Source organism: Dermacentor variabilis, chromosome 2 (assembly GCF_050947875.1).
Source record: "Dermacentor variabilis isolate Ectoservices chromosome 2, ASM5094787v1, whole genome shotgun sequence".
In the NCBI taxonomy this organism is placed as follows: domain Eukaryota; kingdom Metazoa; phylum Arthropoda; class Arachnida; order Ixodida; family Ixodidae; genus Dermacentor; species Dermacentor variabilis.
The window spans coordinates 238,398,869-238,414,560 of NC_134569.1; the positions used below are offsets into that span (position 1 = coordinate 238,398,869).

Genomic DNA, 15,692 nt, shown 5'->3' on the forward strand with positions numbered 1-15,692 from the left:
GTAAGTAACTGCCACGAGTGACTGACGCATATTGTGAAGCGCGCACAGGTGTGGTGGGGCGGTACTCAGAGCATCGGCGAGTTGAGGCAGTTCTAACTGAAGAATGCCAGTTGCACAGTCGATGAGAGCAGAATGATTGGATAAAAAGTCCAGTCCAAGGATAACGTCGTGAGAGCAGTTGTCGATCACAGCAAAGAGAACAGAAGTAGGGCGGCTAGCTATACTTAAATGTGCAGTACACATTCCAAGAACAACCAGCACGCTGCCGTCGGCCACACGAAGCACTCAGGCAGCTGCTGGGGTGAGGACCTGCTCTAAACGTCTATGAAGGCTAGCACTCATCACAGATACATGCGCTCCAATGTCGACGAGTGCTTGGATAGGTACACTGTCTATTTTAACATCAATTACACTTCTCTTTGTGGGCACAGACAAAGGATTTGCTGAAGTAGTAGGCAATACAGCACCACCTCCGAGGGCTCCATTTCTTAGTTTTCCGAAAGGGTGCAGCCAAAAGACACAGGGGACGAAAGGTGACGTGGCTGCAGCGAACAGAAAGATGGACAACGTATTTGCGGTGAAAAAGACTGGTGTCCGTGCGGCAATGGTGGGCGACTGCACCACATGTTCCTAGCAGAGTTGCTGGTGCTGTTAGACTCAGCGGTGAGCGAAACATTGCGGGCATTTCCATCAAAACGCCTCAAATTGGTCGGCATGCCAGGTGTTGAGGGCCACGAGTTGCGACAGTATCGGGCGACAAGACCAATGCGGCGAAAGGTGAAACATATTGGCTGGTCGTCCGCATTTCTCCACTCAGTTGGGTTGCAATAACGCAGAGAGAAGCGTTGGGGTGGAGTGAAAATAGTAGAAAGGTGTTCATTGGCTCTGGGGTTGACGACAGCACAAACAGAAAGTTAACTTAATGTTTTCAAGTTCCTGGCAAACAATGGCTTGTATGAGGGGAACTGAAAAAGGGGTAGCATCAAGGCTACATGAGCAGAAAGCTGCGGGCGCCATCGCATCCAGTTCGTGTGGAACGATTTGCACCACGTCCCCTGATGGCGATGCATGCTGCTATGTGGGTTGATCATCACACGCCAACGCTGTGGCAGTATTGGGAAGTCTAACGAATGATTGCAAGACGCGTCGGCTTTTGGCCTGCTCAAATTGTCGGCACTCTTTGATGATAGCATCAACTATAGAGCAGCTTTTGCACGTGAGCAGATTAAAGGCATCGTGAGCAATGCCCTTCAGCACATGCCTGACCATCTCAGCCTCTGTCATGTCGTGATCGGCTTTACGACAAAGCGCCAGCATGTCCTGGAGGTGAGAGACATAGGAGTCTGTTGGGGATTGGGCACTGGAGGCTAGTTCCTGCTTTGCGGCAATTTTACGGCCGGCTGGTTTGCCAAACAACTCAGTCGGCTTCTCTTTGCATTGGTGCTAGCTGGTTAGCTCCTCTTCATGGTTTTCGTACCACACCTTTGCCGTGCCTCTTAGGTAGAACAACAGGTTAGCTAGCATAAGCGTAGGGTCCCATCTGTTGATTTCACTCGTGCATTCGTATACAGCCAACCATTCCCCAATGTCCGCGCCATTGGTCCCGCAGAAATTTCCAGGATCCTTGGGTTGCACAACCAGGGAACAGTGATGTAGACATTGATCCCGCATGCTCACTGTCATTCATGATGGGGACGGTGATGTGACATCCACTGAGGAGCTCCGTTTCCAGCCATGGTACCCGACACCTCCAACAATATGTTAGGGGGATGTTGCGAGTATAGAAGGACTGTGTCTACAACATATACACAAGCAGAGTCAGTGTAGTTAAAGATGGCTGAGCAGCAACAACACGCAGCAGCCAGCACCTCGCGATCTTCTTCCTTCCTTCCTCTTCTTTTATCCTTCCGTATACGCCCCTACATCCAGTCATGATGACCAGGAAGTCGAAAGCTTCTATGAAGACGTGGAATCGGCGATAGGTAGAGTGAATACTAAATACACTATACTAATGGGCGACTTTAGTGCCAAGGTAGGCAAGAAGCAGGCTGGAGACAAGGCAGTGGGGGAATATGGCATAGGCACTAGGAATAGCAGGGGAGAGTTATTAGTAGACTTTGCGGAACAGAATAATATGAGGATAATGAATACCTTCTTCCGCAAGCGGGATAGCCGAAAGTGGACGTGGAGAAGCCCGAACGGCGAGACTAGAAATGAAATAGACTTCATACTCTGCGCTAACCCTGGCATCATACAAGATGTGGACGTGCTCGGCAAGGTGCGCTGCAGTGACCACAGGATGGTAAGAAATCGAATTAGCCTAGACCTGAGGAGGGAACGGAAGAAACTGGTACATAAGAAGACGATCAATGAGTTAGCGGTAAGAGGGAAAATAGAGGAATTCCAGATCAAGCTACAGAACAGGTATTCGGCTTTAACTCAAGAAGAGGACCTTAGTGTTGAAGCAATGAACGACAATCTTGTGGGCATCATTAAGGAGTGTGCAATGGAAGTCGGTGGTAACTCCGTTAGGCAGGATACCAGTAAACTATCGCAGGAGACGAAAGATCTGATCAAGAAACGCCAATGTATGAAAACCTCTAACCCTACAGCTAGAATAGAACTGGCAGAACTTTCGAAGTTAATCAACAAGTGTAAGACAGCTGACATAAGGAAGTATAATATGCATAGAATGGAACATGCTCTCAGGAACGGAGGAAGCCTAAAAACAGTGAAGAAGAAACCAGGAATTGGCAAGAATTATATGTATGCGTTAAGAGACAAAGCCGGCAATATCATTACTAATATGGATGAGATAGTTCAAGTGGCTGAAGAGTTCTACAGAGATTTATACAGTACCAGTGGCACCCACGACGATAATGGAAGAGAAAGTAGTCAAGAGGAATTCGAAATCCCAAAGGTAACGCCGGAAGAAGTAAAGAAAGCCTTGGGAGATATGCAAAGGGGGAAGGCAGCAGGGGAGGATCAGGTAACAGCAGATTTGTTGAAGGATGGTTGCCAGATTGTTCTAGAGAAACTGGCCACCCTGTACACGCAATGTCTCATGACCTCGAGCGTACCGGAATCTTGGAAGGACGCTAACGTAATTCTAATCCATAAGAAAGGGGACGCCAAAGACTTGAAAAATTATAGACCGATCAGCTTACTATCCGTTGCCTACAAAGTGTTTACTAAGGTAATCGCAAATAGAATAAAAAACACCTTAGACTTCTGTCATCCAAAGGACCAGGCATGATTTTGTAATGGCTACTCAACAATAGACCATACTCACATTATTAATCAGGTGATAGAGAAATGTGCGGAATATAAATAACCCTTATATATAGCCTTCATTGATTACGAGAAAGCGTTTGATATTGTCGAAACCTCAGCAGTCATGGAGGCATTACAGAATCAGGGTGTAGACGAGCCGTATGTAAAAATACTGAAAGATATCTATAGCGGCTCCACAGCCACCGTAGTCCTCCATAAAGAAAGCAACACAATCCCAATAGAGAAAGGCGTCAGGCAGGGAGATACAATCTCTCCAATGCTATTCACAGCGTGTTTACAGGAAGTATTCAGAGACCTGGATTGGGAAGAATTGGGGATAAAAGTTAATGGAGAATACCTTAGTAACTTGCGATTCGCTGATGATATCGCCTTGCTTAGTAACTCAGGGGACCAATTGCAATGCATGCTCACTGCCCTGGAGAGGCAAAGCAGAAGAGTGGGCCTAAAAATTAATCTGCAGAAAACTAAAGTAACGTTTAACAGTCTCGGAAGAGAACAGCAATTTACAATAGGCAGCGAGGCACTGGAAGTCGTAAGGGAATACATCTACTTAGGGCAGGTAGTGACGGCAGATCCGGATCATGAGACGGAAATAATCAGAAGAATAAGAATGGGCTGGGGTGCATTTGGCAGGCATTCTCAGATCATGAACAGCAGGTTGCCACTATCCCTCAAAAGGAAAGTGTATAACAGCTGTGTGTTACCAGTACTCACATATGGGGCAGAAACCTGGAGGCTTACGAAAAGGGTTCTGCTGAAATTGAGGACGACGCAACGAGCTATGGAAACAAGAATGATGGGTGCGACGTTAAGGGATAAGAAAAGAGCAGATTGGGTGAGGCAACAAACGCAGGTAAACGACATCTTAGTTGAAATCAAGAAAAAGAAATGGGCATGGGCCGGACATGTAATGAGGAGGGAAGATAACCGATGGTCACTAAGGGTTACGGACTGGATTCCAAGGGAAGGGATGCGTAGCAGGGGGCGGCAGAAAGTTAGGTGGGCGGATGACATTAAGACGTTTGCAGGGACAACATGGCCACAATTAGTACATGACCGGGGTAGTTGGAGAAGTATGGGAGAGGCCTTTGCCCTGCAGTGGGCGTAACTAGGCTGATGATGATGATGATGCTAGTAAGGGTGCCGAAGCCCACTTTAGCACACTAAGCACATCTGTAATTGACATATATAAAGGTACTCCAGTTTCTAAAGTCAGTGCAGCAGTATGTTTATCTAGGTCTATCATTCACAGGGGACCCTCATCATGAGAAGGAAATTTACACAAGAATAAAAATCGACTGAAGTGCATATGGCAGGCATAACCAAATTCTGATTGGAAGGTTACCACTGTTGTTGAAAAAAAAAAGCATACAATCATTGCATTCCACCGGGGCTAACATATGGGGCAGAGACTTGGAGGTTAACAAAGAAGCTTGAGAACAAATTAAGGACCACGCCAAGAGCAATGGAATGAAAAATGTTAGGCATAACATTAGGAGACAAGAAGAGAGTGGTGCGGATCAGGGAGCAAACAGGGATAGCAGATATTCTAGTTGACATTAAGAGAAAACATTAAGCAGATCCTACATACTATGGCGATCGAAGTTATATGAGGCCTTTTGCAAGTAGCTGGCTATGGTTCCGGCCCAACGATAGTGTGCCCCGACCAGCTCTTTGACTCTCTCGATGAATTCGAGTAGGCGTTCATTGTGGACCTCGGACATGCTGAGGGTGAGAAATAGTGTAGGCTTGCCTAGCTGCTCGATTATTGCGAACATGATCCTCTTTCTTTGTGCCGAGTAGTGCCGTAGTAGAAGGCCACATTCGAGCTGGTCAAGAGAACCCTGGAGGAATGCAAAGTCTGATTTGATGCACTTTTTGATGGAGCTGCGACCCCCTAAGAGCTGCTTTGTTAGCGTCAAAAGCCGAGGTCGTCAATTCAAGTCGGTATAATGACGCTGCCATGCTGCGTTTTCTGCGCTGCGTCGCCATATTCAGGCTCAATGTGCAGCATGAAAGAGCAGGCCTCAGTACTTGATTAAACAGTTTGGCAAATACGAAAAGGGCCGCAAAAGCCCGGTGCGAGTGTGGGGAGGAACAAGGAGGCGGCGCGGTGCATTGTTGTGTACGGCGATTGGAAATCAACACTAATTGGAAACATGCATGGGAAATCGCGGTTTTTACAGAGGTAACCACCACCCAGTGTTCCGCAGCCGTGATGCCTGAATCTTCTTACTCGTGCCACTCGACTCGAGTGCAGGTTGTATGCAAGCATCAGAGGTGAGAGTCGAATGACGAAGTTCGAATGACAATGGATAGGATACAGCGCCTGTGAAGCTATCGCAAGCATGACCCAGTGGGTCAAGTTGATAGGCGCTGCCAGCATCATGGCACAGGGGGCTACATAGATAGACACACTCAAAGTGCCTAAAGTTCACAAAGAATGCTTCACAATAAATATGGAGCTGGGTAGGCCATCTAATGCGTAGGGCGGATAACCGGTTGACGATTGGAGTTACAGAATGGGTGCCAAGGAACAGAAAGTGTAGTTGAGGGCAGCAGAAAATTAAGTGGGGTGATGAAATTAGGAAATTTGCAGGTGCAAGTGGGAATTGGCTAGCGCAAGACAGGGGTAATTGGAGATTGTTAGGAGAAGCCTTCATCCTGCAGTGAACATAAAGATAGGTTGATGATGATGAAGCACCCTTTAGAGATGTTCTTGTGAAGCAATTTGGGGCAACGTGCCAAGGTCGCATCATTTTGTACACAGGCAGGGAGCTGTTACAACCACTGTCTCCAGCTGCTTTTCTGAGCTGCTTTCTCCTTCTCCGTTAAGATTTTTGGACATATTCCTGTGAAGCCACTAGCAGTCCCTCTTGGTAACACACACAGTTTAATATGCACAGAAACAAGGAGCATCCATAGATGGTGACTCTGCAAGACCTCTCCAATTTCACGCACAGCACACTGCTTTGCAGGTGTTCCCATATCTTCCCACATTGTGACGCATCTTCTTTCTCCCTTACTCACACTTCTCTCTAGATGGCATTCCTCACACACGCATGTGCAAGTGCTTTTCCTCCCTCAAACATCAGAACTCTTATGTTGTACAGTCTCTATAGAAGGCGCTGACTGTACGCTCTACCTAGCAAGAACCACATCACTGAAAAACGTGAAACACCAGAAAGGTAGGAAAAGAAAGCTTTGCTTCAAAACTTGGAATATTTCTTTAGTGAGCTGGTAATTCAGAGAAACTGATCAGTATGAATTTGTGATAAAGGCTTGCGTCAGGACTAGTAGGCGGAATAGCATGATTAGAATATGGTGCTGTAGAGGTAAGACACACACAGCATAAACACGGGTACAGATGAGGAAGCACTTCCTTGACTCTGCTTGTCCCTGCAGCTTCCTCGTTTGGGTTCGTGGTTACGCTGTGTGTGTCTTAGGTCTGCATTGCCATATTCGAATTATGAATCTGTGAGCCTACAAGTCTGCCTAAGTTTGAATTCAGCGAGTACCGAGTGATTCTAGATAAGTCCGATTACTTGAGAGTTACTAAACTAGGAAAGACCATGAGCAAAACGTGAACAAGGTAAATGCAGGAGCCAACGTTTCGACTTGTCGAAACGTTGGCTCCTGCATTCACCTTGTTCACGTTTTGCTCATCGTCTTGAATTTCCATCTTCCGCATTCCCCGTCTTTTCTCTAAACTAGGAAAGTAATTTGTGGTCCTTCGTTTACACTTCGACTTCATGTGGGCATCTTTGAGCCCAAGTGGGCCACGCCAAGCCTGATTTTGATGACAATGAACGAGCCCTATGCTAAAGGTACAGTTTATGAATGAGTATGGGCAAGTTTTGTTCAATTCCTAGCTCAGAACTGCTATTCACAGTAAAATGTCATTAGCAATGCTATAATTATCCAAATCAACTTTGCTAAGTAAAGATTACATATGATCGTCACCTCATAAATTGAAATAAAGGACTTCAGCTTCCACTTATGACCTTGTGCGACAGTCTGCTCTTTTGACTTCACAGCAGTCCTGACTAGTTTACATGTTTTTTTGTTTTTTTTAACTCTATTCATTTGCAAGCTCCAGTACCTCTTGTACCTCTGAAATCTGCATTACTGTGGAACCATCACCCCGCACTGTTTTACACCCTTTCTTGCACCCAGAATAACACCCTCTAAAAAGTAGAAATTTTGGGCCAGGAATTCTATTATACTCCATCTCACAAGTCATTTGCAGCACTGTGGAAGCTGCAGGACTCCTTAGCCAATAGGAAGGCGGAATTCGCCTCGAGATGTGTTCATCCGCACCGAGTCATCTGCTCAGCGGTTGCTGAATTCATGGTATTCAACGTGCATGTGCAAAGGTCATAACATGTCACATGCCGCTGTAACACACCATGCACAAAAAGAAAAGAAGCCCTACCCTTACTACTAATCAGACAGTAACCGGAACTATATTTCAGTGTTCAAGGATATTGTCTATGTATGCTTCATCCCTTCAGCAGCACTGCAAACAACTTGTGAGATGAAGTATAGATGCTAAAGTTTGTACAGTGATCCTGACATGTAGTGGACAAACAAAGTTAAGGAAAGACTTGACAATGATTATCCCTGTGATGAAAATGCACCCTAAAGACAGTGCATTTTTTTTTTTTTAGTTTGTACACTCTAAGAAAGATGTGCACTTTTTAGGGCTTATCTTGTCACTAAACAATAACAACTTGCATGCCTTGTATTTCTCAACGCTATGCGCATATTCTGTTCAGGTCATGAATGGCATGCACATGGTAGCACAACATAGCGTTCTTAACTGAACATTTGCCAGCAGTGTTAAAGAAAGAAAGCTCACAGAGGGCAGATAATTATTGTTTAGAACAAGATAAGCCTCCAAAAATAAATTTTAGAGAGAAGGCTAAGTTGGTTTTGTTCCGAATGTTAGGTTATTTTATACAGCATTCAAAGTTAAACGAGCATTCTTTTCGCTTGTAGTTTTGTGAGACACAATGAAATTTTGAGGACGTGGTCTGTCGATTACAAAATTTAGCAACAGCACTAGTTTGTCTTATCCAAAGCGAGCAAAAATGAACTGAGAGCAGCAGACCGGAAGAAACAAAAGGGAGGACTCTTATTAGTGATAAGGCAGTGCTGAATGAATCATTGTGGTGAAGAATGAAATCACTGTGTTGATACTGTGACTCACAATATTCGGCAGAGTGATGTAGGGTTGCGTCATAATCTCTAGGTCATGCCAATACAAATGCTTGTAGCAATGGTGGATGAAGCGTGGTGCTTTATGTGGGCACAGTTTCTAACCTCGTGTCACATGTACAGTGAAAAGGAAGGAAAGACCACAGGGTCGTGGCAGTGACAGCACTTGATTGCTGATAACTTAATTCATACAAAATGTATTCGAAAACTCCTTGTTGGAAAAGATTTGTGAGGAGATGTGCCTTATTACTAGACACATTCTGCACCTTTCACAAATGGTGCTGCAGGGCTATCTTAAAGGCAGCCTTCTAACAGATTTGCAATGTCTGTTTATTGTAAATTAAACACACTATATATATGCATAGAGTTTGCAGTAAAAATATTGTTTTGTTATTTTTCAGAAGAGAACAAGGCACAGCAAAACCTAACTTCGAGATTTTGTTTGATAGCTTCTTCCCAGCATTATATCTGCGCCATGCATGCAAGGTTAACATAGGTAATTGTCTAGAACCTTAAGTTTCTTAGCGCCATTATATTGGAACTTGTTGCTGCATGCACACATTTAATGATACTAAACTTTGTGATGACAACTGCTGCAATGAATGCAGTAAGTTTGTTCGGCAATATAATGTTACCAAAAAATATATTTAGTGGGCAAAAGTTCAAAAATAATGCTAAAAACATTAATTGGCATATTTTATGTAGAATTATTTCAGTTTGTTTCAGAAAAGTATCTCTCATGCGCAGCTGTAACTGATAGGATTGAGAATACACTACTCTTCAAACAGCATTATGTATGTCCATGTGCCTGTGCTCCAATCCACATGTTGATGGCGTACTTAACATTTTTTTAAGAGTCACACGAAAATGCCAAGTGGGAAGAACAGCTAGATTACTAACCTCCCAATTGGTTAAACACAAAATACAACGGCTAGTGTGACCACGCCGCATAATTAATCCAGCTCACTGTAGTGTAATTTATTCAGAAACCATTGGTCTTAAGAATATGAAGGTCGAGCATGACAAGGCCCTTATTCTTGCTCCGACCACTGCTGTCACACTCCGCACTTCGTCAGTTTCTGCATGCTCGCTGCACAACGTTTTGAAACACGCGGGAAAGCGACGAGATTTTTATTATTTTTAAGTACATTTGGTGCCGCCACTACGGTCTAGCGCAGCTTCTCCGCTGCAGCCACCTTTTGCTGATAGCAGCTGCTCGTTACAAACAACTTGCAACTAATGTTAAGAGGCCCTCGGTGCAGGCGAGGAGCCTTGGAACCTAACGGTTTACTTCACCTAAAGGCAACGCATGTGAATCCGTGCACAAAAATTGAACGCAAGCGCCTTCCTCCCCACAAGGCACCCTGTCGAACGAATGTCTAACAGCGAAGCTCTTGAGATGTTTTTGTGGTTTCAGCCGCGCAACTGACAGGCGCGATGGCAGCAGTCTTCTTTCAGGTTCCCATTTTCGCAGCGACGCCTTCAGGCGCTCGTAAGAGTAAAGCAGCTGACCAGCGGGCCAAGTTATTCGCCAACAAACACGCGCGACAGCGACTTCCCGCAACTTTCAGGCGCGGCGATGGTCGCGGGTACCCACACGGGACGAGTCTAGGCTGGGTCCCGCGCGGACAAAGGCGTCGCACCGCTCGGAGCCCTTGCCTCTTCAGTTGCGCAAGCACAAACATTGTCGCACGTGCCGAGGAGAAACAATGCGCGCATTCTCCGCGGGATGCAAGATAAATTATGCAAATATTGCGTCTCCGGTCTGCCACCGACCGCGATGCGGTCGCGCTAATTGCATGCCACCACCTTCAACGAGGAAGCATCGGCAGCGCGCGCCTTTCTCTTCTGGGACAGCCGGAAGCGTCAAGCGCACGCGCTGCACCCCGCGCACGCATCTGCGATCAGGCGCGTCGCGCGGGCACCCAGCGATAAATTATGATAACGGTCAGCGATCGCGTCTGCGCGCGCACGCACGCCACTGCATCAGGAACTCGAATGCAGCCGCCCGCGGACGGCATCGACTCACCACGGATGCTAATTGCCGCTGATGAGCAGCCACCGCAATTTGCGCCCCCGCGGGCGCCTGCGGCGGCGCTGTCCCTCCGTCAACGTCGCCGCGCTGCTCCACTCCGGCCGCCCCGACGAAGCACTGCGGCGGCGCGCGGGCTTGCCAACCCCCGCCGCAACTTATAAATTATGATAATAAACGAGGCCCGATTTCTGCGATCACTTCTCCCACCGGCGTCGTCGCACTCTCGGAGTCGCCGCCGCTGCCACAGAGTCCAACAATATTCCACGGCGTGGTCGCGACGTGATGCACGGAGGTGAAAGCGGCCCAGCTCGCTGCGGGGACGCCCAGCTTTAGGCCGGCCGCGCGCGCGACATTGTTGTGTGCTGGCCGAGGTCGGTGGCGATGCCTCTACGCGCGGCGTAGCTGAAATCCGCGCGCCGACTGTGCATCGCGGAACGAGCTCGTCACATTTCACCCATGCCCAGGTCCACGAGGGCAGTGCGGGAATCGCGAACAACGTTTATTTTCAACAGCGCGCATCGGATCAACAGGCGCGTAATTGCAGACGAGTAATTAATAATATATTCTAATTAGTATACGGCCCCCTTACATCAATCACGCACGCGCGCGCGACAACAAAGAGTTCCACTTCGAGAAGGCGTTGCTGATAGCACGTGGCCAGAAAAACTCTGCATTCCAGCATAATATGTAGCTTCATTAAACATATAATCTACCTCCGACGGGCGCGCTTTTTGCAGGATGACAATCCGGAACACTTTTGCGCCGTAATGCGCTCGTTCTTATCGGGACAAAGCAAGCTGTACTTTCGATTATCATATGCTTTTTATTCCTAACAAATAAAAACGAAACAACGTCCCGGCACTTGCAGTTGCTGCATAGAAACCGCTCTTATTGTGCTGATGCCACCAAGAGTTTCTGATTTTTACGCGAGTACCGAGAGACACCTTGAAGTCCCTGCTAGAAATTTTCTGTAGATAAGTTAGTAAAATTTTTATTACGGATTCTAGCCCTCGTTAGTCGATCGCCAAGCCAACTGTAGCCATGACAGTCGGTCACGTGTGCTCACAGCTGCGAGTGTCCGCTTGTCACGAAACTGACTAGACTACAGGGAGGACCGCAGGCAGTGTCAGCTCCCATGCGTCATTTATTTCTTCTGTACACTTGCTGTCAACCCGAGTACGGCATCTCACGGACATCCTAAACTGTGATTTCAGTCGACTTCCAAACGCGACGTGCTAGTGCCCATTGCAAAGTTATGTCAGCTACTGATCGGCCGAGCTGAGTCTGCGGTCCCTTTTTCCTTCTCGTTAAGAATAAAAAGATTCACAGAAATGGAAGCCGATAGCGCGGAGCAGGTAAGTACTGCCCCGTTCTTCTTATCTAGTACACATATAGTAAAGTTGAAACGGTTTCTGTGGAGGAATGCGCCATAAAGTTAACTCGTGCGAAATGACAATCGCGCGGGCAGATCGTATTACTGTTTACAAATGCCCTTGACTTCAGCAATGTGTTTTCATACATCAGTGGGTAACATTCCTTATGGTGATCTCTTCTGTGACAGGACCAGGAGCTGTCCGATGAGGAGGAGGTAAGTTTTTTTTTTTTTTTTCACGCTTAATTCCTGAGCCAGCATATTAGCCGAGTGCAGTATTAATAGGAGTTTGCACCTGTTCGAAGGGGAGCGTTCAGTTGAAATCAGGTACCTTAGAAGATGCTTGATGTTATTGAAATTTTTACTTTTCGTGTTGCCTTTTCCAGCTCAGTCCCAGAGCCATTTAATTCTCCGTCTGCATCCAGTTATAATAACTGCACCGGTAACCTTTATTTGATTTAGTTTATTTCACTTCTTCAGTACATGAAATGCAGCCTAATGGTGAAGGTAACGGGGTTAAAAGCTCCATTGCAAAGCCCCGTCACACCCAGGTAACAAGGACGGCAAGCAACAAATGGTGCAGGATAATTTGTACATAACAGAATATACATAATAAATGTTACTGAACTGAAAATACAAAATAAAAATTATAAACCACGTTTAAGGCACCATTTCCAATGTGGCTATTCTAGATAAGAGACAAGCACCAAACCAAATAAAACTGCAACAGTTGTAGACCATAATTCGTCCATGGCCATACACTAAGTTCTTTTTTTTTTTTTTTTTTCTGACGATGGTGTATCTGAATTTGACATCCTCCAGTGCACTGCATCTGCAGGCTTAAAGTGATGCCTGACATCAGCGAAAGATGCTGAGAGTGAGTGGGCCTATACTAATCCAGGTACAACCAAATTAGCAAGGCCCACTAAGCTTGAACAAAGACATTCCCTCACCAGAACAGGAATTGGCCTCCCTGGTGCAGTGTCCGGCCACAACCTCCCAGATGATATCTACAATTAACCCACGGTCCTCAGTCCCCAGCAGCTGCAGAGCCCCTGACCAAGGCGGCAGTGTTGCGACTGGGGTGTTCGAATACCTGGGATCCTCTTTCCTCGTGGAGGAGTGAGTGAATGTGAGGCTGGGTCCGATATTCAGGACGTTAGACAGACATGTATATATTTACATAGGTACAAGAAAATGCAAAGTAAAACAGAAAAGTTGATGATGAAGTGGTAGTCGCCGCTCACTCCCGCCGCCCGTAGCTCCTTTTATGCCTTGCGTGATTATTATTTAATCACATCCCCCAGTCCAGTGTCAGGAGGCCGATGACATCAGGTCCCACCAATCCGGAGGTAGGTTGCCCTTTTCGCCGACTCCGATCGTACTCTGACAGGCGATGGCCGGATCATCGCATTGAGCGCGTCTCCGGCTTGGACACGCCAGTTTGTGCTGTTGACAGGTGACAGCCATATCATTGCTAATTGCTCAAACCTGTCCTGAACTATGTATTAAGAACGAGGCCGTAAGCACGGTAAGAATACTCATTCTCCCTTAGTCCTCACTCTCGCGGCGCACTCTCATTCAGTAACTATTCGACTGGCCCGGTTCTGATGCGCATGTCTCAGCCTAGTTGAATTTTTCGTATTTAAAACAGCGCCAAAAAACACGGACAAGGGAGGACACAGGACGAGCGCTGACTGCCAACAACACCTTTATTGGAGCCTGCGCAAATATATACAATTTGCAATGGGCATAAAGAGAGTGAAAAAAAAAGGGGAAGGCGAGTCATTGTCGGTCAACTCCTGCTGCACATAAATTTGAATTCATGCACAGTTTAATTTTTCCACCGCACCCCTACTCACAGAGACGTGCTCTCTCCTGTCATTATCGCCACAACGAACCCTTTTCGGCTCTGTGCGATGGCCTGTCCCTCTATCTCGCACACAGTGGTGTGGCGTCTTTCGCGAGTTTTCGATGCGCCAAATACTTCACTCTTTTGATCCTCCGCCGCCTGAACCAATTTTTCGCTGCCAGGGGTTCACCATATGTGTGACAAGAACCCTCGAGCGCCGGGTTCCTGTCCTGCCTGACCACCATGGGCTTCTCTCCATTTGGCAATTCCGGAACGTCGCCCAAGTGCGGTAGTACGAGGAAGGTTTTCAGTGCCTCCTTTAAACTGTTCGGGCTACTGAAACAAACCTCGTCCTGCAAGGAACGCCTTTCAGAATCGCCACTGTCGCTTCTTCGCTCTCTCTCCTCGGCAGTGCCAGAGAGTCACTCAAGTGCTGAGGCATGAGGAAGGTATCCAGCCCTACACTGACCCTCATAGGGTTGGTGGAATAAGCCTCATTCCCGCAAGGACGGCTCTCCGAGATTGCCGCTAGCTCAGTTTCATATGAAGTTCGTAAGCTAGGAGAAGTGATTACGGTTATCGCTTTCTCTCAACTAGTGTTTGTTATGAAGATTGATGCAGCTGATTCCGAATTCGATTGTGGATTTTATGGCTCATAGGCCTAACACGGCTTAGCTTGGCTGGTGAAGCCACGGAAAGTTGGTTATTCAAAACTAAGTGCAACTAATTGGTTGCTGCTTGCAGAATAACTTCTAAATTCTAATTAAACGAATGTCAAAAGTACTATTGTTATCATAAAATGGTATATTTTATTTCATAATTTCTAATAGCTTTTCTTTGACGCCGTAGCAGCACTATCAGCGTAAGACGCTATCCGCAAACGCAAAGCCCTATTCTAAACCTCTTCACTCCTGCGTGCCCCAACGCTAACACCCGCAAAGCTCTTTGGGGCCCCAAACTATTAGGGCCCCTATTCTAAACCTCTCTAGTATCTATAGAGATAGAAGTTCACCGTGATTGCACGTCTCCTCTGAGCCAGTACAAAACATGGTCATCAACGAAAACATCGCCCACGTAGCAATCGACAGTTGCACCGCACTGTCACAAAATGTCGATGCCCAAAGTCACTTTGTGTGTCAATCGGGGAAAAACTACAAATTCCGTCGCAAAAGGTCCACCACCGAAGGATACTTCAGCAGGGCACACACAAAGTGGACGCGATGACTCACCGGTAACTGTACAAAATGTCACAGCTTGGTCCCACCAAAATACAACTTTGATCCCTAAGAGACCTTTAAAAGTGAGATTGATTACAGATACACTTGCTCCGGTATCCACTAAAGCCATTGTAGAAACACCATCAACAAGTGCGTGCACTTTCTTCCTAATTGTAATAAGTGCAGGGGGTATTTCTGTTGACAGCGTGTGTCAAGCGACCTCACCCACATCGGCTGCGCTAGCTAGTTTTCTGGTTGCGAAGGTGAGGCAGAGCGATGCAGTGGCGATGGAGATCGAGGTAATCAGGGTTCACGGGAGGATAGTGGAGGCGTCAAACTCCTGTCAGGTGTCGGCAAGCAGATCTGAAAGCTTCTCTGTCGGTAATCATTGCCGAGAGGAGTGCCAGCTGACCAAGAGGAGGTGTATAGAAGTTGAGTTGGCCTTGTAGGAAATGTCGTCCTTGCGATTAAAAAACCTTGCTATATGGCCCGCAACACCACATTGGGAACACACCGGCATGGGCCGAAAATTTCAGTGCTTCTCAATCTAGTCACTCACGTTCGTGTCGACTGCATAGCCAGCAGATGAATCAAATTCATCATGGCTAGGCATTGGCCACCTGGAAGAGTGCATGCGGCGAGGGCTTCGGTCGTAGTCAGAATCTTGATAGCTCCTGGTCCTTCTCGTCTGTGGGGTATATC

The 15,692-nt window shown here is 46.7% G+C and overlaps 2 protein-coding genes across 4 annotated transcripts in view; one reads left to right on the forward strand and one right to left on the reverse strand.

Moving 5' to 3' along the window:
* pdm3 (POU-domain protein pdm3) overlaps window positions 1–11,345 on the reverse strand; it is a 149,206-nt gene extending 137,861 nt beyond the window's left edge. For 2 of the 3 annotated variants that reach the window (XM_075682742.1, XM_075682741.1), the window contains exon 1: window positions 10,544–11,345. The gene's annotated coding sequence lies outside the window, so the exon portion shown is untranslated. The remainder of the gene's footprint in view (window positions 1–10,543) is intronic. The other variant, XM_075682743.1, reaches the window with a different exon arrangement.
* Window positions 11,346–11,591: 246 nt separating this feature from the next.
* Window positions 11,592–15,692, forward strand: part of lt (vacuolar protein sorting-associated protein light) — a 214,925-nt gene continuing 210,824 nt past the window's right edge. The window contains exons 1-2 of the mRNA XM_075682740.1: window positions 11,592–11,904; window positions 12,111–12,137. Of these exons, the coding sequence (XP_075538855.1) occupies window positions 11,881–11,904; window positions 12,111–12,137 (51 nt within the window). The 5' untranslated portion in view covers window positions 11,592–11,880. The remainder of the gene's footprint in view (window positions 11,905–12,110; window positions 12,138–15,692) is intronic.